This window comes from Argentina silus, assembly GCF_951799395.1.
Source record: "Argentina silus genome assembly, chromosome: 10".
In the NCBI taxonomy this organism is placed as follows: Eukaryota; Metazoa; Chordata; class Actinopteri; order Argentiniformes; family Argentinidae; genus Argentina; species Argentina silus.
The window spans coordinates 20,818,383-20,838,623 of record NC_139664.1 but is presented as its reverse complement, the minus strand read 5'-3'; the positions used below and the strand labels follow the sequence as shown (position 1 = coordinate 20,838,623).

The 20,241-nt window shown below is 41.2% G+C and overlaps 1 protein-coding gene across 1 annotated transcript in view; it reads left to right on the top strand.

Annotated features, from left to right (window-relative positions):
- The window catches only part of LOC310810889 (atrial natriuretic peptide receptor 1-like), a 76,822-nt gene extending 61,199 nt beyond the window's left edge, over positions 1–15,623 (top strand). The window contains exons 16-22 of the mRNA XM_083678782.1: positions 6,367–6,535; positions 6,849–6,995; positions 7,128–7,251; positions 7,818–7,886; positions 9,719–9,893; positions 10,230–10,328; positions 14,051–15,623. Of these exons, the coding sequence (XP_083534908.1) occupies positions 6,367–6,535; positions 6,849–6,995; positions 7,128–7,251; positions 7,818–7,886; positions 9,719–9,893; positions 10,230–10,328; positions 14,051–14,199 (932 nt within the window). The 3' untranslated portion in view covers positions 14,200–15,623. The remainder of the gene's footprint in view (positions 1–6,366; positions 6,536–6,848; positions 6,996–7,127; positions 7,252–7,817; positions 7,887–9,718; positions 9,894–10,229; positions 10,329–14,050) is intronic.
- The last annotated feature ends 4,618 nt before the right edge of the window (positions 15,624–20,241 follow it).

Sequence of the window (20,241 nt, the reverse complement as noted above, 5' to 3'; positions counted from 1 at the left end):
GTCTATTGGTTCTATGAAAGTGAAGTGAATCTACAGCCCAAAGTGTTGAGATGTTGATTTTGCGTTGTTTTTTATCAAGCAACAAACATGTCATAACAGTCACCGTACAGGTCTCTGTGTTTGATCAGCCATCATATGTATGGTATGGAGCTATTGATTAGGTTGTTATAAACATATCTAGCATAGTTTGCTGTGATCAGACAAAGATTGAGTGTGGTAGCATTCTAAATGCGCAACAGGGTTACTACATCGAAAGAGCACTGGATACGATGTTCTCTGTGTTGAAGCCACACAATGAAACAGATAGGCTAGAATTGATGTATGTGTTGTCCATCATTTTCTACATTTGGATCGATACATTTTTATGGTTCTAAAAGAAAGTAAGGCATTTGGACACTTTGAAGAGATTTCGGGACACCTGGAGAGGTTTCAAGGGAACCACTCACAAAAAGCTCAATAACTTCTGTTCTGTTAGCAGTAGCAACACAATTCTTCTGCACACATTATTGACGTGTTGCTCAGGCACTGTGAAGTGTTTTCAGCTCTTGTGACCTATAGTAGACTTGTCAGTGTTCTGTGGAAGACGACTTTGAAAATGAAAAAATACATATTTTATTTGTTCTTTGTCTCCTTGTCATGTGTAGTATCCACACAAACTTCAAGGTGTTACCTATCAAATCTGCTTTTGCATCTGATCATCATATTTCTAATGTTATAAGCAATTTAGTTTGGGTATGTTTTTTGGAGGAAATTAGTCAAATAGGGCCTATAGCTTAAGAGGTTAAGCCATAGAAGGGTCTGACTCCATTGAAGAGAGAAAGAGGGTACAAACAAACACTAATTGAAATACAACCGGCTCAGAATGAACATTTTGTTGCTGCTCTCCTGTAATATTTTTAATATGTCACTTGCGCACAAAGCCTCATTCAGTGCATTTTCATTAGCTGCAAAGGTATATATGGCCAGCAGAGATGTCCACCAGCCTGCGGGCCGTGTCTCTGAAACCCTGGTCTAGGTGCTTTACCTTAAATGACAGAACCGTTCATCGGGTGGTCCAATCAGGCCTGCAGATGATCTGCTCAAGGAGAGAATTAGAAGATAGCAATTAAGTTATATCAGAAAGCATTGCTTGCATAATGTCTGATCCTTTGTTTATTTCATTTTTTAATCCCTACCACCCCTTTCCTCTGATTGGAGGACATGGAGAAAAACAATTTAGACTGGAAGATCATCAACATCAGTGCTTTCATTTTCATTAACTGCACATTTGCATTGTCAGCAGTCCTTTACATGCGAGATAATTGTGGTGGATGTCTAGGTTTTACCACTCTGTACTTCAGCTCTTCGGAGGTGAGATTCAAGAAATAAAGTCCCGAGTAGCCACAATATGTGAGTCCGGTATTTATTGCTTGCAAACAAGAGACAGGAGCCTAACAGCAGCCTAGCATAAATCCGGGGATCTGTTTAGCGCAAGTCTGAAGAGGCGATTATCAAAGTTGTCTTTTATACAGATGAAACATAATGATATGAGCCACAAAGTCTATCAGCTGATGGGCTTGTGCTTACGTGAGAGGGGGTGGGAGACAAGAACAATGGGGAGACTTTCTTACTGATTAATCTGCGCTTTCTTACTGATCAATCAGCGTTCAACATTGCACACTTATCCACCTTCCTGTCGGCAAGATGGTTCTGTTCCTTTGTTCTTGCTCTCCCCCACTACTCCCTCCGAAACCACAGCTATCCATATGATAATTATACAGTGTTTCTCAGAACAATGGCTATAGAACTTTAGAGGTGTGGCAAGAGAAAATGTAATCACAGTATTTACACAAGTTGTATCAGTCATATGAAAGTGGATAACCTGAAAACAGTTCTATCAATGTATTTTCCATAGCATACCCAAGAATGTGTCATTTTCACCAAGCACCAAAGCTGGTGGCTCATCAAAATGCCAATGTAAGTACAGTTTAGCTAAGCCTCTAAGGTTATAGAGCTGCAGTGAAATTCATCAATTAAATGAAAAGACCCTGTGTTTTCACTGAGCCCTAAAGAGAAGAGAACAGCCAATACACACTAAAGATCCTGCATTTATTGGTAACCCTTATTTTATAGCCCTGGGGTAACTGTGTATTAACAGGGGGTACTTTCCAGTACTTACCTTGATAGATTCAGCCATTTGTTCACCATTTGTTACTACTTGATTAAATAACACATAGTAATGCTTTTGTCAGTGAAACAGGGGCGTCAAACTCGTTTAGGTCGCGGGCCACATTGGACCAAATGCAACCTCACACTGGCTCGAAAAAATAATACATTTGTGAGTAAAACTAAACGAATGTCCACTGCTGTGTGCACCAGCGCATCTATTATAACTACACTCAATATTACTGTAGCCTTAACCTTGTTGAGAAATCCTTTGCAGAAAGTAGTTACAAAGGTATGGAAATCTGTTTTGAAATGAGTGACGCCTCACTACACATCAAGCCTAGCAGATCGGCAAATCAAAAATTCTCCTGACCTCCAAAACAGGCATGAGAACAACGCAATTTGGAGATATGGGTACACGAGACTGCAGTAGCCTCAATGCCTCATTTCCATAGAGCTCAGTATTACAGTGTTACAGGAGCCTAGTCAAACCCTCATTTGCAAGATGGGTTCTGAAGGTTGGAACTAAATATATAATTAATAATGAATTAACCAATATACTTAAGCCCATTAAAAGCAATAATAAGAAATGATACTGTAGATATATACTGTACATAAATAAAATGTATATAACATGTATCTTACCAAGTACAATAAATAGCTGAAAGTACAGTAAGAGTCAAACTTTTTCAAGAGATAAGACATTACGCAAGCAATGCTTTCTGATAGAACTTAATTGATATCTTCCCCTTTCAAAGCAAATCTATCCTTGCCAACTCATCCTAAAAAAAGAAACAGCGAGTGTATTTAATATGCAATTATAAAGTAATAACCATAACTTCACTGATGTTTTATCTTAAAATCGTTCTCCAGATCACATTACGAACGTGTGGGCATGTGAAAACAGCCAACATATATGTCACTAGTTTGAGGATTTTACCCTGTGAGGTATTTGGGGGTAATCACATGGTTTTGAAAACTACAAGGAGCTTATTTAGACAACAAAGACCATTAATAACTTGCTGTTGAGTCATAGTGACAATCAGTGATATGTTCCTTTAATACCGGTCTGTGAAATAAAGGCATACCCATTTATCTTCAAAGCAATTAATTAATTAATTAAGTTAATTAAAGAGACCAGTAGAGATATTAATTGCATTGTTTTGAGTCAACACAATTAGTGCTCTCTCTTTTACCTCCACTGAAGTGAAAACAAATTAGATTGAAATGGATTGGATTATAGCGTACTTTGTATTGTATTTATTATATACAATTGAGAACAGTGGAACAAATTAGACATCTTAACGAGGCAATTACCTTATCAGAGGACTTGTTTGTTTTACTGAGTTTGTACTGAGTTTGTATACACTTAACACACACACATATTTGTAATGCCATGCATCATGGGTCCATTTAATACACAAGAGAGCATTAACATCTGTCTGTCTGACAGAGTGGGAGGCTGAACAACAGACCTGACTTACCAGTTCATCTCCTTATTGACACTCTGAAAACCACATTCCTCTTGTGTTTGTCAGGACCTCAGTTTGCAGTATACGTATATAAATGACACAAGTGCATACACACACACACACACACACACACACACACACACACACACACATATACACACAATGTGTATATACACACATATAATTTCAAACACACATACACTGTGTGCATCACAGAGATATACACACAAATACCTGTTATAACCAGCATGATCACAAACACACACAAACACACACACACAAACACAATGAAACATTACACCCCACAAGGCTGTTTACACTCTTCAGAAAGAAAACATTGATTGAAACAGTGCAAGTGATTCAACAAAGCTCTTCAACTATTGGTTCTCAATAATAATCTATCATGTAAACATAAACCATTATTTGTGTGTTGGTGTCCCTGTATCACCTTAGCTCTGCTAAAAAATTAATTGAAATGAAACTAATAATAATAATAAATCAATAAATCAATAATTTATTAATTAATAAATCAAATGAAAACAAAATATTTACCCAGCCTAGTGGGCAGAATTTCAGAACTAACAACCATTTTTGGTTGTTCATGATGACCAATATGCCAGACGCCACAAAATCAAGACATTGCATTAATCTGAATCACCAACAAGACTGTAACCCTCTTTCTGAACTTTCAGAACTGTTGTTGTGATGTCTAGTTTGTATGTAATGGTTAATGAATGTTAATTAGTCTTGATATGTAACATTGTAGTAGAAAATCTGGGAATTTGACTAAATTTGGTCATATTTCAAGGGTAAAATGCATGTTTTTCAGTGGAGCATTAAATTGATACTCAATTAAGATACAGTTATTTTCATGATGAACATGAAGAAACAAAGGCATTTTCTATTTTTGCTAGAAAAACAAACACTCTGTGACTTCTCTCCTACTTGACCTGAGGCCTGAACCTTCTCTGATGCTATGGACGGCAAGTTTTCAGCTTTGTACGATACGAAGTACATACTCTTGTAGAGACAAATACACGTGCATGTGCGCACAAACACACACACACACACATACACACACACACATACACACACACACACACACACACACACACACACACACAAACACATGCATACGCGCACACACACACACACACACACACACACGCACAACTCCAATATCATATCTTGAACATGAAACACATACTCTTTATTCCTGCATTAGATATACCCTCAATACCATTTCCCCAGTGTTCACTTGCAGTTTTGTACCAGCGATTATAGCAGTCATTCTGCTCATCTGCTAACTGGAGTAAATCCATTTATTTCTTGCTACGAAAAAACATTATACAGCAGTTGTGGAACAGACTAAGGAGAACCTTGCTCTAGTCTAGCACACTCGTCATCCACTCCCACTGCTCCATGATTGAGTCTCCCCATCGCAGATTGCATGAACCTGCTCTAAATTGCATAAGATTGTAGAACATGATTGTTGTTGATTGTTCAAGTGATCTATTGTTAGTCATGGCTTTGCTTAGCAGCAAATACACTGTTGAAGTCCCCAGATTGAAAGACTAAGGCTGTAACGTGACAGAGAGCAAATGAATTGAATTAGAGCCAGAGCCCACCATATCTGTCACTGAAACCACTAAATGGTCTTAAGTTAATTAAGGCTGCAGGGCCTGTGGGCTGTACAGTACATGAAGTGTGTGTCTGTGTGTGTGTGTGTGTGTGTGTGTGTGTGTGTGTGTGTGTCTGTGTGTGTGTACATCTGTTTGCAAGGAGCCAACAGTTATATGGAGTTAATATAGTAAATGTGAACTCCTTGAGTGAGAGAGAATTAAGGAACAGTATTTCCATTGTATAGAGGACTAGAACCAGAGAAAGGATAAAAGATACAGAGGACAGGTGGAGAGACCTATTCATTATATATGATTGTAATATATTAAGATCATCAGTTGTAAAATCACTGATAAAAATGAATACCATGGAGAGGAAATTGGAATGGAATCTCTTAAAAGAAAATTACAGTGGAGGAAAATATACTCCATGTTGAAAAGATCAAATACCTTCTCTCCCCAATCTTATAGAGTGCCCCTTATATCTGTCTCGGATGTGCACATAGATAGGAAAGAGTGCAGGAACTGAGTCTTAAAAGTTGTTTTGGAGAGGAACGGTGCAAAGTGTCAAGTGAAATATGTACGATGCACGTTCTCCCATGTCTTTTCGTTGGAGCTCAAAGGCACGCTAGTGGAGATGGATGGGTAGAGACATCAATAGTGCCAAGCAAATACTGCAGTAATGTGTTTGTAAAGAACTGTCGGCTGAATGGATGTGTGTTAAATAGATATGTTATGATTCAGAGATACTCAGATGTGGTGCTAGCTCAGCTTTTAGTTTTTCAACCCTTCTGGTTCCTCTTCCTTTTTCTATCTGGACTCGTCTAAACTACTGTATTACAAATGTTTTTCATCCGGTCAAGATGATCGATCACTATCTGATCACGGTTCAATAAAAAGTGTCTCTTTATTCGTCTCCTGTGTCGGGTTTCCCTTTCCTTTCGTTCATGCGAATGCAAATACATTTATGCATATATTTTATGCTCTATTTCATCTCATTTAATTGGAGTGTGAGTCTTAAAACACCTCTCTCTCTCTCCCCCTTCCTCTCTCATCCTCGCCCCCTCATTCTCATTTTCTCTTTTCCTACCCCCCTCTCTGTTTCTCCCTCCCGCCTTCCCTCCTGTCAGAGATAGTAGACAGGGTGGGCCTGGGCGAGTGGCCGTGCCTGCGGCCCACGGTGGACCCCCAGAGCCACAGCGAGGAACTGGGACAGCTGATGCAGCGCTGCTGGGCAGAGGAGCCCACAGAGAGGCCCGAGTTCAACCAGATCAAACTGCTGCTCCGCAAACAAAACAGGTGTGGCTTACAGGGGTGATTGCGTGAACGTGTGTGTGTGTGTGTGTGTGTGTGTGTGTGTGTGTGTGTGTGTGTGTGTGTGTGTGTGTGTGTGTGTGTGTGTGTGTGTGTGTGTGTGTGTGTGTATATAGCTCTTTTCACTCTGATACAAGGAATTACTCTCCACTTTATCTACAAAACCTTTTACAGTGTATTGTGACCGTGTTTGTGTGTGTGTGTGTGTGTGTGTGTGTGTGTGTGTGTGTGTGTGTGTGTGTGTGTGTGTGTGTGTGTGTGTGTGTGTGTGTGTGTGTGTGTGATGTTACTGCTGTAGGGAGTGCAGCACCAACATCCTGGACAACCTGCTGTCCCGTATGGAGCAGTATGCTAATAACCTGGAGGAGCTAGTAGAGGAGAGGACACAGGCCTACCATGAAGAGAAACGCAAGGCTGAGGCCCTGCTATATCAGATACTACCACAGTGAGTCTATATTGCTGTAAACCACACACACACACACACACACACACACACACACACACCCGTTCATCAAGATTTATCAAGGGAACAATATACTACCACAGTGAATGTGTTTCCCACACGTTTCCCCTGTAGTTCGGTGGCAGAGCAGCTGAAGAGAGGGGAGACGGTGCAGGCGGAGGCCTTTGACTCAGTCACCATCTACTTCAGTGACATCGTGGGCTTCACCGCCATCTCAGCAGAGAGCACACCTATGCAGGTGAGATCACAACGAAGGTGAGACCACATTCAACACAAGAGATTGTGTGAGATTACATTGACAAGTGTGACGAAATGGAACCAAAATGTTTGTTCTGTGAGTACTACCTTTTCCTGACATTTTGCACTCAGAAATATCATTTGGGGGAATGATGTTTGATATATATGTGGTTTATCTGAAATGATTGTTGAGAAAAATAATTAATATCATGTAATAATAATTAATTCATAATTAAAGTAAGGATTTTTTTTTTTTTTTTTTTTTACATAGTGGCCTCACACACGTTCTTGGCACCCAAAATACCCATTAGTAAGACCACAGTCTTAATCTAAATCAAAGTCATTAAGGTGGACAACATACAACATTACCTATATTGACTGTTACGTACCATTGCTTCCATAGCATGGTCCACAGCATGACATTTGAGTATGAACGATTAAAGCCACAGTTCATTATTCAAAATGTAATAATGGATAGATGTTACCACACTCAATAAATCATAAAGAGAAACTTTGTATTTTGACACTCTGTTGTTCTGTGGCGGTCTTATGCTCTGGCCCCCTCAGGTGGTGACCCTGCTCAACGACCTCTACACCTGCTTTGATGCCATCATAGACAACTTTGATGTTTACAAGGTAGCACCAAATCTACAGCAGTCTGTTTCTGAATGTACACAGCATAACTCACATTCTTCCATTCTCTGAATTAGTTTCTTTTCCTGGGACCGTATTCACAAAGTGTCTTAGAGTAGTGCTGATCTAGGATCAGGTCCCTCCTGCCCATGTAAACTTATGCATTATAATAATAGAAAGGCCCATGTGAATGTATGCATTATGATAATATAAAGGCCCATGTAAACTTCTGCATTATAATAATAGAAAGATAAAGATCTGCACTCCCACTCTAAGATGATTTTTCATTACAGTCCCAGGTCTTCTTGCCCTCATGACGACTTTTAGAAAGACAATATATCATTCCCCTTTAGCAGTCGTGAGAAATGTTAGACTATTGGGCTACAGTGCTTCCTGTCCTTCATCTGCACTGATGTGAAGATACACGATATAGAAAAACCCATATGTTGGATGTCTACTGGTAATCTGCTTTCCCATTTCCATTCATTCATGTCAGTCCAGATGAATGGAGAAGTGAACAGGTGGAAGCCACTTCATACCATTAGCTGCTTCCACTATCACTCCATGTCCAGTCATTTACATTTACATTTATGGCATTTAGCAGACGCCTTTATCCAAAGCGACTTACAACAAATACATTTGTTTAAGTAAGTGAATCATCTATCCAACAGTCATCATAAGACAAAGTAATCAATGCTCACACCAGGGGTCATTGGCAGTCGTAATGCCAGAAGCAAATTTATTTATTTATTTATTTTTATTATTATTAACAGGAGAGAACTTGTACAGGGGGGAAGTGGGGGTGAAGAGGTCTCAAGGTTTGGGGTTAGGGTTAGTACAGGGGCGGTAGTGGGGGTGAAGAGGTCTTTAGGAGGGACTGTTAAGATGTAGCCTGAAGAGATGGGTTTTCAATCTACGCCGGAAGATCGGTAGTCGACTAATTGCATGCCAGTGCCACAGAAATGTAAAGCCAAAAGACTAAACTATTTCACATTCGCCGCCCTTGTGTGGCCAGTCGTGGAGCAGAGTGGCAAATGTGAGATGGTTTCTCCGCTTTACATTTCTGTGGCGCTGGCATGCACTTACTCCATCAGATAGAGAGCAAAAGTTGGTAAGATGCTCCATTGAATGTGTGGTCTCACTGCTGTCTCTCCATTGGATGTGTGGTCTCACTGCTCTCTCTCCATTGGACGTATGTCTCAGTGCTCTCTCTCCATTGGACAGATGTCTCACTGCTGTCTCTCCATTGGTCTGTCTGGTCTCACTGCTGTCTCTCTATTGAATGTATGGTCTCGTTGCTGTCTCTCTATTGGTCTCACTGCTGTCTCTCCATTGGATGTTTGGTCTCACTGCTATCTCTCCATTGGTCTGTCTGGTCTCACTGCTGTCTCTCAATTGGATATTTGGTCTCACTGCTGTCTCTCCATAGGATGTCTGGTCTCACTGCTGTTTCTCTATTGGTCTCACTGCTGTCTCTCCATTGGGACGTATGGTGACACTGCTGTCTCTCTATTGGATATTTGGTCTCACTGCTGTCTCTCCATTAGTCTGTCTGGTCTCACCGCTCTTTCTCCATTGGTCTGTCTGGTGTCACTACTGTCTCTCCATTGGTCTGTCTGGTCTCACTGCTGTCTCTCCATTGGGTGAACGTCTCACTCCTTTCTTTGCATTGGATGTTTGGTATCACTGCTATCTCTTCTTTAGGAGTTATGGTCTCACAACTGTCTCTCCATTGGGAGTTATGGTCTCACTACTGTCTCTCCATTGGGAGTTATGGTCTCACAACTGTCTCTCCATTGGGAGGTGTGGTCTCACTGCTGTCTCTCCGTCCCCAGGTAGAGACCATCGGCGATGCCTACATGGTGGTGTCGGGGTTGCCAGTGAGGAATGGGAAGCTGCACGGCCGTGAGATCGCCCGCATGGCGTTGGCACTGCTGGATGCCGTACGCACCTTCAAGATCCGCCACCGGCCCAACCAGCAGCTCAAACTACGCATCGGCATCCACAGTGGTGAGGGTCGATACCCAACTGTCACACTCAAATCTTATACCTGTTTATTCTTATAATACATTCTGGATTTGTAACTATGTGCACTCTACACTGGTGAGCTCCACACTTTAACACACTCATCTAAAAAATGTAGGCACTCACTGTACTATATGTCGGATTAAAGCATCTGCTAAATGGTATATATTACACACACTTTAAAATTATTGTATACAATAATACACTCATGTTATTACATACAGACTGTGTGTGTGTGTGTGTGTGTGTGTGTGTGTGTGTGTGTGTGTGTGTGTGTGTGTGTGTGTGTGTGTGTGTGTGTATGTGTGTGTGTGTCCTTAGGCCCAGTGTGTGCAGGTGTAGTGGGGTTAAAGATGCCACGGTACTGCCTGTTTGGGGATACAGTGAACACCTCCTCTCGTTTGGAGTCAAATGGTGAAGGTAAGCCAGTGAGAAGCCATGAACCATATGTATTCACAACTACAACCAGGAATTTAAAACTAGTTTCCAATTCATGCAGACGGCTGTGGATGGTCTGAAACTCCAATATCCAAATCCCTCCAATATCCAAAGCCAAGGAACCTTGCAAACAGAAGTATCCACAGTGTATGAGAGCCTCCTTGCTCTTACTGGGAACGCAGATTATTTAGAAAACCGGTCAAGAAGGAATAACTTTGTCAACATTCGCCACCCAGAGTCAGCAAATGAGAAGTGGGCTTAAGGAAGATGATCTGATAGTAGGGCCGTAACCAGGGTACATTTAAATAGGTAATATGCATATCCCATGTTGGGGATTTTTTTCCCAGCTCAAATACATATGGACTGAATGGATACGTTTTTTCAACAACTTGCTATGACACTCCCTCCTCTATCTTGCACGTCCATGCGTTTCATGCCCCCTTACACATCCGCAGGTAGGCTACTACATCCGAGGAGAGAAGGAAGCAAACATGCTGAAATAGTTCACCAAACATATACGAAATACAGTGCCCTGCATAAGTAATGAGACAGTGAAGCATTTTTTCTTTTTTTGGCTCTACAATCGAACAAAAAAAGTTTGGATTGGAAATCAAACAATTACTATGAGGTTAACATATAGATTCTCAGCTTTTATTCGATGGTATTTGTGTACATATTGGTTTCACCATTCAGAAATTACACTTTTTATACATTATTTATTCTATTTCAGGGTGCCCAAAAGTGATGGGACACTTGGCTCAACAGGTGTTTCTGGTTCGTTAGACCTGTTCTGTCACATCATTTGTGCAGTCATAAGAGAGCTTTCAATGTTAGTATTGATTCTAGGCTTTGCATTTGCCTTTGGAGTCTGCTATTGGTGTCTGTGAACATGAGAACCAAAGAGATGTCAGTGAAAATCAGGGAAGCCATTATGAGGCTGAAATATCTGAAAAAATCTATCAGAAACGTGGCCAAACCCTTAAGCCTACAAAAATCAACAGTTTGGAACACCATTAAAAAGAAAGGTAGGAACTGCCCAATATCCACAACATTAGATTAGATTAGATTCAACTTTATTGTCATTGTGCAGAGTACAAGTACAGAGACAACGAAATGCAGTTAGCGTCTAACCAGAAGTGCAAAAAAGCAGAAAAGTGCAGTGTGAACAATATATACAGGTAGTGCAGTATAGGTAGTGCAGTGTAGCAGTATATGTATTAGCAGTAACATTATAAGCAGAATAAATAGAATGCAGTATGAACAGTATAAGCAGCATATGAGCTGTATAGGCAGTGCAGTATAAGCAGTATATATGTATTAACAGTAACATTAAAGCAAAGTAAATAAACAGAATAAATATGGAATGCAGTATAAACAGTATAAACAGATATGTACAGTATGTACAGATGTGCAGTGTATTAACAGTAGCATTAAAAAAATAAGGATATGTGCATTATGAACAGTATAGACAGATGTGTACAGAAGAGCAGTAGTATGTAGTATAAGAGCAGTGTGTACAAGTGAGGATGCAGTATGTACAGTTTATAGTAATACTATAGGGTAAGAGTAGTGCAATTGTCCGGGGGGGGGGTGTAGGGGTTGGTAGGTTGTCACCTAGGTGCAGAGTTCAGTAGGGTGACAGCCACAGGGAAGAAGCTTCCTCTGAACCTGCTGGTTCGGGTGCGGAGAAACCTGTAGTGCCTCCCGGAGGGGAGTGGGGAGTGGGGAGTCTGTGGTTGGGGTGAAAAATGTCCTTGACGATGCTGCGTGCCTTACGCAAGCATCGTTTGCCCTGGACAGCCTCAATGGAGGGGAGTGAGGAACCAGTGATGCGTTGGGCAGTTTTCACCACCCTCTGCAGTGCTTTCCGGTCAGAGGCAGAGCAGTTGCCATACCATACTGTGACACAGTTGGTGATGATGCTCTCGATGGTGCAGCGGTAGAAGTTCACCAGGATCTGAGGAGACAGATGGACCTTCTTTAGTCTCCTCAGGAAGAAGAGACGCTGGTGAGCCTTCTTGATCATGGTAGAGGTGTTGAGGGTCCAGGAGAGATCCTCAGAGATGTGGACACCCAGAAACTTGAAGCTGGTGACTCGCTCCACCTCAGTCCCGTTGATGAGGATGGGGGTGTGTGTGCCAGCTTTTGACTTCCTGAAGTCCACAATGAGCTCTTTGGTCTTCCTGGTGTTGAGAGCCAGGTTGTTGTCGTTACACCACACTGTTAGGTGCTGGACCTCCTCCCTGTAGGCCAACTCATCGTTGTTGCTGATGAGACCAATCACCGTTGTGTCGTCTGCGAACTTATGTTTGAGCCATGTACAGGTGTGCAGTCGTAGGTGAAGAGAGAGTAAAGGAGGGGGCTCAGCACACAGCCTTGTGGAACACCGGTGTTTAGGGTAAGGGTTGAGGAGGTGTGGTTATGTAGCCTAACAGACTGCAGCCTGTTGGTTAGGAAGTCCAGAATCCAGTTGCAGAGGGAGGAATTTGGTGGGGGTGCATTTGGTGGGGTCAATGGGTGGCAGACTTCAGGCAGTTATTGCACATAAAGGCCAAATACTAAACATGAGTGGTCTATTTGGACATTATATGATTTTTTCCCCAAAAAGGAGCCCTGAAAGAGGGGGAGTATGTTTTTAAAAAATTACTTTCTAAATGGTGAAACCAATCTGAAAGAAAAAAACATTGAATTAAAGCTGAGAATGTCTACTTTTATGCCATAGTAATTGTTTGATTTCAAATCCAAACTGTTGGAGTATAGAGCTAAAAGAAGACAAAATGCTTCCTCTTTCCAATACTTATAGAGAGCAGCATTTGTTTGATTTCAAGCCAACAGAAGAAAAAATGTTACATTGTCCCATTACTCACACAGGGAACTGTATTCTTAAAACCCTGAAATATAGGCTAATACATGTCATTACTGGTGACATTTGAGACCATGCTAAGTGGAGACAGCCTCAAATCTAATTGTGAACCTGCACATACACATATGGGGGGGGGGGGGGGGGTGCACCTCTTTTGACTACAAAGCATTGTGCAATTCCACACCATGTCCTGTGAAGAATAGTGGTAGCTGCATCATGTTATTAGTCTGCTAATCACTGGCATGGACTGGGGAATTTATCAGGATCAACAGCAAATGGAGAAATGTGTTGAGTTGGTAGTGACAGCCTAATCAACACAGTGTGTAAATTATTCTTATTCAAATCAGGGACCCTACAAAGACAAAGATATTAATTCCGAAATCACATTAACTATTATCCCTGCACTTATTGAGTAACTTGGTCTTGACATTTTTGCATTTGAGCTCATTTTAGGAGAGCCACAGAAACAGGGTGTCTTTCACTTTGAAAGTGTCTAGTAGGCTGTGAAGATCAGTCAGATTTAATATATTTTAATTGCAGGCAACAAAAGGTGAACATTTTGAAAGGGGGTGTAGACTTTCTGTCAGCACTGTATGCACATAGGAACAAACAAGATTTGCTCTTAAATGCTGGATTCTATTCTGAAATCCTGCTCTACCACACTTGATTTTACGTACTACATCTGAAGGAAATTCTTGAACAGATTCCATTTTAAAAACCTGTGCTATACCTTTTGCCCTTGATGACTATCCCTAAGAAATCTGAACTGAATATGTCTAGATTTCATTCTGAAAACCTATTTTTTCCCACCCTTTCCCTACTTTACCTCTCTTCCTTGCAGCGCTGAAGATCCACGTGTCTGCAGCCACACGTGACGTCCTGCAGGAGTTCAACTGTTTCCAGCTAGAGCTGAGGGGAGAAGTGGAGATGAAGGGGAAAGGAAAGATGACCACTTACTGGCTACTGGGAGAGAGCAAGAGCACCGAATGAACAAGTGGAAGGGGACAAGGGGTGGGAATCAGTGAAGTAGTGATGGAGGCCATGAGTGGACAAGTGGAGTGTAGGGGAGGCAGGTCTTCTCAGGACAGATGCGCTGAATCTCAAAACTCTTTCCTTGATTCCTCGCAACCTCTCTCCTTACTGTCTCCTTAAAATGTATCAAAAGGTATCCTTAAAAATACCAGAGGTTCCTCTCCTTTGACCTTCTTTCCCAATGCATTTTGAAAGGAGGCGAGGAAAGAGGATGCGAGGAATCCAGAAAAGAGTTTTGAGATTTGGCCACTGTCGTCACAGGTGAACAAGTGGAGGCGAGGACTGGACAGGAGTACTAATGAACAAGGGAGCTAGAGTTGTTATGTCCTGGAGTGAGTGAATGAATGAAGAGAACTGGCAAACGAGTGAGGTTGGAGTTTATATGGAGGAAAAGAGGGAAGACGTAGTCGAGGAGACTGAAATGAGAGTGGAGTGTTTTTCCAACACACTGCTTCCATCGTGTACTCACTTCACCATCTTAGAACTTTGTGCTCTCACAGCCTTGACACTAGCCTGAGTGTATGTCTTTACTCAGTTTTTTACATTTTGATGCAGCACAAATGGTATTTTTAATGATAATTTCAACTTGCCATCCACCAGACCAGATGAGATATGAATAAGACTATTTGGTTCACTATGCTTTTACGGGAGGTGGTGAACAGTGCCACCTGGTGGTCACATTATGTAAGTGTCACATGTTTTATTAATGTGTTATGAGTACCTATATTAGTTCTATGGTGATTTAGCGTTTGTGGTCATGTAGCCGCAGATCCAAACCAAATTAACTAAGCCTACTCTAGAGCTGAGGTATTTTTTGTGCTTGAGTGTGAGTGTGAATGTGAGTGTATGTGTGCGAGATAGATATGTGCTGTTTACCTTACTCCTGTGACACTCATGGACAAAATGGCCTTTGGCATTGGAATCAGTGGACACACAGTGACCCCTAGTGGACACACAGTGACCCCTAGTGTTTAAATGGATCTGTCTGAACTGCTTCCCCATAAGCAGCCTGGGAATTAACCAATTAAGTCACAGAGGGACAATACTGCTATTTTATCTTACAAAAGATGTACATGGAGAAATTCAACTTTTGCAAAAGGTGTGAGAATGACTTATGAAGAACTCTGGGTCAGCAGATGTGAATGGAAAGTGCCATATTTTGGTTTGATTGTCACAGTAGTGTTTGAGTGTGAGACCCATGGTATCTGCCTTGAGGTATTGTTTTTTTTACTGGGGAGAAAACCAGCAGCGTTTACCAGTATTGACTTGTTGAACTAGAAAATAATGTCTGTAAGACTACGAATATCACCTCTCAACATGTACTGTATGTTATTTCCTTATTGTCTTTTTCTTCTTTGCATTAGTAAAAAATGGTATATGTGTTTAAGTGGTGTTTTTTGTTTTGTGTGGCATTTGGCAGACTGAGAATGGAGAATGATTTGTGTGTGTGTGTGTGTGTGTGTGTGTGTGTGTGTGTGTGTGTGTGTGTGTGTGTGTGTGTGTGTGTGTATGTATGTATGTGTGTGTGCGTGTGCATGTGTGTGTGCTTGCGTGTTGGCACGTGCAAGAGAGAGACAGTGATACACAGAGACTGAGCTAGATGGGATGAGAGCAGTCACCATGACCATTTCTATGCTAGTAACAGAGTACTTTGCTTGTAAGAAGGAACACAAAACATTTAGAGAGTGTTTGTTTCATACACAAAGGGTGTATATTTATTTCAGAAACTGTAGTAGAAGACATCCTAATTTTCCACTGAAGTAGCGCCATCTCTTGAATTTTTTTTTAGTTTGTCCCGCCCCACCATCAATTTGATTTGTCTCTTGGGCCAAAGTGACATTGATGTGCGGCGACTCCTTTCCAAAAGTTGAACCACAATGGGTGGAAGCCCATTCTCTTGCATGAACCAGTTCAACTTCATTCCCCTGACTTGATGCATTCTCTTACCATTTCGCTAAAGAGGTTTGTTAAAGGTCCAGTGTAGATTTGAGCTAATGGTGCTAAATGGCCATGACAAATCTGTAGCAATCAAGGAATGAGATCGATAAAGAATGACCAGTGGAGCGCTGGTCCAGACAAAGTGCTGTCATGCTCAAGCATTGGCCTCTACGGACTATTACCATCTCTTTCTATCAACTCAGTTCGACATCTCACTATGGGATATGCACCCATAGTACCGTATTCGCTGAAACAAAATTCAATCACAACTGGAACAGGCCGGTAGTGCATGGCTGAACCTGCTCCAGCCCAGCTTAAAACGGCTAATGCACAGCGCGCCAGTTTCATTCTTTTCACTCTTCACTCGCTTATTCGCAAGCCCGTCTGCAGTGTTTCGATAGAATCTAGCTACCTAGCTTAACTGTTCCACTGGAAAGATTTCCCCGGGGCATTAGGTTGCTTATCCCCTTGCTTAATGTCCGATGTTGCATATCGACAACAATGTCTTTAACCCTCGTATTGTCTTCACTTTTTGGACCCTTTGGAAGTCTTCGGGTCAAATTGACCCGGGACATTATTGGGGCTTTAAAAGCAATACAAAAATACAAATTTCCATTCAAAACTCTTTAACATATATTGTCTTCATCTCAATTCCAAACAATATAGATAACATGTATGATTAATATTTGCAATTAATCTCTGCTAGATCATATTTAACAGTGGAAGTGTAATTCGTTTTTTGTGATAAAGTTATAATTTATGTAAAAAATCTGCTATAATAAGGACTTGGGTGGAATGCTTATCTCTGAAAAGTTGAAATGAAACAATGTTTTCATTGATGTTTATTATTTTTGAGGAGATATTCTCATTTGATTTTCATCTTTATCTTATTATAATCAAAGCTGTGAAAAGCAAATACAGGTGATGAACGACAATAGAAACACAAGAACCAAACTTAGATCGATTTAGTCACTGGATATGAAATACATCTCTCAAAAATGTCTCAAAAATAATTTGAGATGATTTACAATAAATAGAAACACAAAACATGAACGAAATGTACACTGCTTTATTCACTGTCAATGAAATACAGTACACTGAAAAATACATCTTTCAAACAATTCTGAAATAATATTGGATACATACAATTTGAGAGTATGTGTCCTACAGATGTACTTTTAGCAGTTTCTGCATGTGGTTTGTGTCTTTGAGTCCTTTGAGGGTTCACACACCTCGCTGTGCTTCCTCTTGTTGCCACCAGCTGCAATCTAGAATAATGAAAATACTTTATTAGTTCAGGATCTTTTTCCCACCACATCTTCTAATAGTCAATTTCAATTTGACCCACATACATACATGAGATACTCAGAAACATACACACACACACACACACACACACACAGATACATGCACACATAAACAACAACAACAACAGGACACTTACTTCAGGCACTGGAGGTTGTGGTTGTGTGGGTCGTTCAGGTGGGACAGCAGGATCCTCCTCCACCCGCCTCACTATGGCTAGAGAAGCTGGGTTCCTGGGCACATGTTGTCTCCTCTGTATGTGCGGTGTCACCAGTGCTCATAAGCATCACATTTTTGCCCTTTTTGGGTATGTAGGATACCAGGGCCATGTTGGCCGTAAACACAAAGTGGGAGGAATGGACTGGCCTGTTCGTTACAGTTAGAAGCTGAGGTGGGAGCTCTGTCTTATTTTTTCTGACTGTTCCACCCATTGTCAGCTTTCTTTTGAGAAGTTCCTGTCCCGGGCTGTACGATGTGAAAAAATTATCCCAAGTGATGTTGTGGCCACTGAGGCCCTGTGACATATCCAGTACCACCCGTGTCCCCTGATGTCTCTCAGGGTCTCCTCCCTCTGGCTTCCCAGAATGTTTTGTAACAACATTGTGCAGATTCTGTGTGTGTGTGTGTGTGTGTGTTTGTATGTGTGTGAGTGAGTGTGTGTGTGCATGTTTCTGTGAGTCTGTGTGTCTCTGTGTATATGCGGGTCAAATTGACCCGAAGACCTTGTGAAGGACATAAATGTGTAGGGGGGGTGTAGCATGTGCACTCAATGATTTTTTTTTCTTTGACATGTTCTTCACAGTAAATAAGCCAAGGCCATGGAGTTTCAGGTTGAAAAAATGTTTCCTTGTATATTTTTTCTTCAGGTAAAAATTTAAAAAGGGTCAATTTGACCCGAAGACCACACAAGGGTTAAACACCTAGTAAAATGTCTGTACGTGATCAATTCATAAAAGGAAAGTATTTTCTTGAACAAAAGATCCTAATAAACACCTATTGTTGTAATTACACTAGAATGCGTTTTCTAACACAGACATTCTGCTCCCCTGAAAGAGTCTTGCATGTGGTCAAAAGGGTTCATCAATGGATACAAAATGCTCATAAAATGTCCAGAGATGCCAGAGTAAATTTGTAAAAATATTAATATTTGGCAAAGGTATAGTCACTTGAAATGTAAATGATCTGTATACGCAACATCAGGCGTTAAGGCCTGTAATCACACTATGCTTTGCATAGGCTTTCATATAATATAATGTTTTCATGTCTCAAAAGCTGAATGAAAACTTACTTTTGTGGATCTCTTTCTCACAATGTGAGTGAGTGTTAACTATAAAAAAATATTTTTCCATGTATCTTTTTTATTTAAAAAGCCATAGAGACATGAATAAATCATTCAACACTGCATAACTTATTGATATGAAAAGTGTTTTTTTCTTTCCCAGAAATGTGTTATTTGGTGGTCTCCTTGGGCAGTTACTGTATAATAACTGCTTCATTTTCATGCAATGAAAACTGGGTCCGGGCATCTAAAGGTTAATCTTCCTCACAGGAATCCTGCTGATTCTGGCTTCATTCTTAACGAGTAAAGTTCTAGTTCTAGCTCTAGCTTTGTTCAGCAACAAGAGATTGAATTAATCACAAGACCTTCTCTCATGCACATGAGTTTTGTTGCTAACTGGTAGGTGAGCTTTCGTTATGCTTTCGTTATCCCAAAAGCTCGCTCACACTGATCCAAGCAATAAACTTTGTCAGTTTGACTCTGGTCACAGTCTCGAGCTGCCCCCACCATGGACAGGCAAAAGGCTTTTCACCTATGTCTCAAGGTGTTTCGTCCAGCCACAACAGTCTTGTACTGGATGTGCCTGAGGCTATTTGGGCTCATAGTCTTCTTGATTTTGGTAGTCCTGCTTGGGATCCTTTTTTGGGTCATAGCATTCTGTCTGGATCCCTCTCCGCATCGGCAGAGTCACGTTTCTGTCTCCTGACGGCACAACAGAATTGGAGAGACCCCTCCCTCCTGCTGATAGGATAAACATGGGGAGAGTCCTATCGTTCAAAGTTGTGACAACAGATGCGTCGGACAACACGTTCACAGTGGCGTACGTCAACGGCAACTGACCCTAGCACGGGAATGACTCACCAGACACGCTCCTTTACGCAATCCCTCCTGTCAGCCTAATTTCTCCCACTCTGGACAGAGTGAGGGCGCACGGTTTATGCCTTCACTAACTGCCCCGCATTGGCCCGGGAGACCTTGGCGAGCAGAGATAGCACAGCTTTACGCACAACTTGGTGCCAACCGTTGCGCAGCGATTTGCTATCCCAAGCGCAGGGCCAATATTCCACCCGCACCTCAAGTTGATCGACAGTGGGGGAAATAATTATTTGATCCCCTGCTGATTTTGTTAGTTTGCCCGATTACAAAGAAATGAGCGGTCTATAATTTTTATGGTACTTTTAGTTTAACAAATAGAGACAGAATATCAACAAAGAAGTCCAGAAAAAACACATTATATAAAGTTATAAATTAATTTGCATTTGATCGAAGGAAATAAGTATTTGATCCCCTACAAACTAGCAAGAATTCTGGCTCATACAGACCGGTTATATGCCCATGACGCACACAGATTAGTCCTGTCACTTTAGGAAAAGTACTCCTAATCTCTGCTTGTTATGGGTATAAAAGACACCTGTCAATAGAATCAATCTCTTCCATTTCAACCTCTCCACCACCATGGGCAAGACCAAAGAACATTC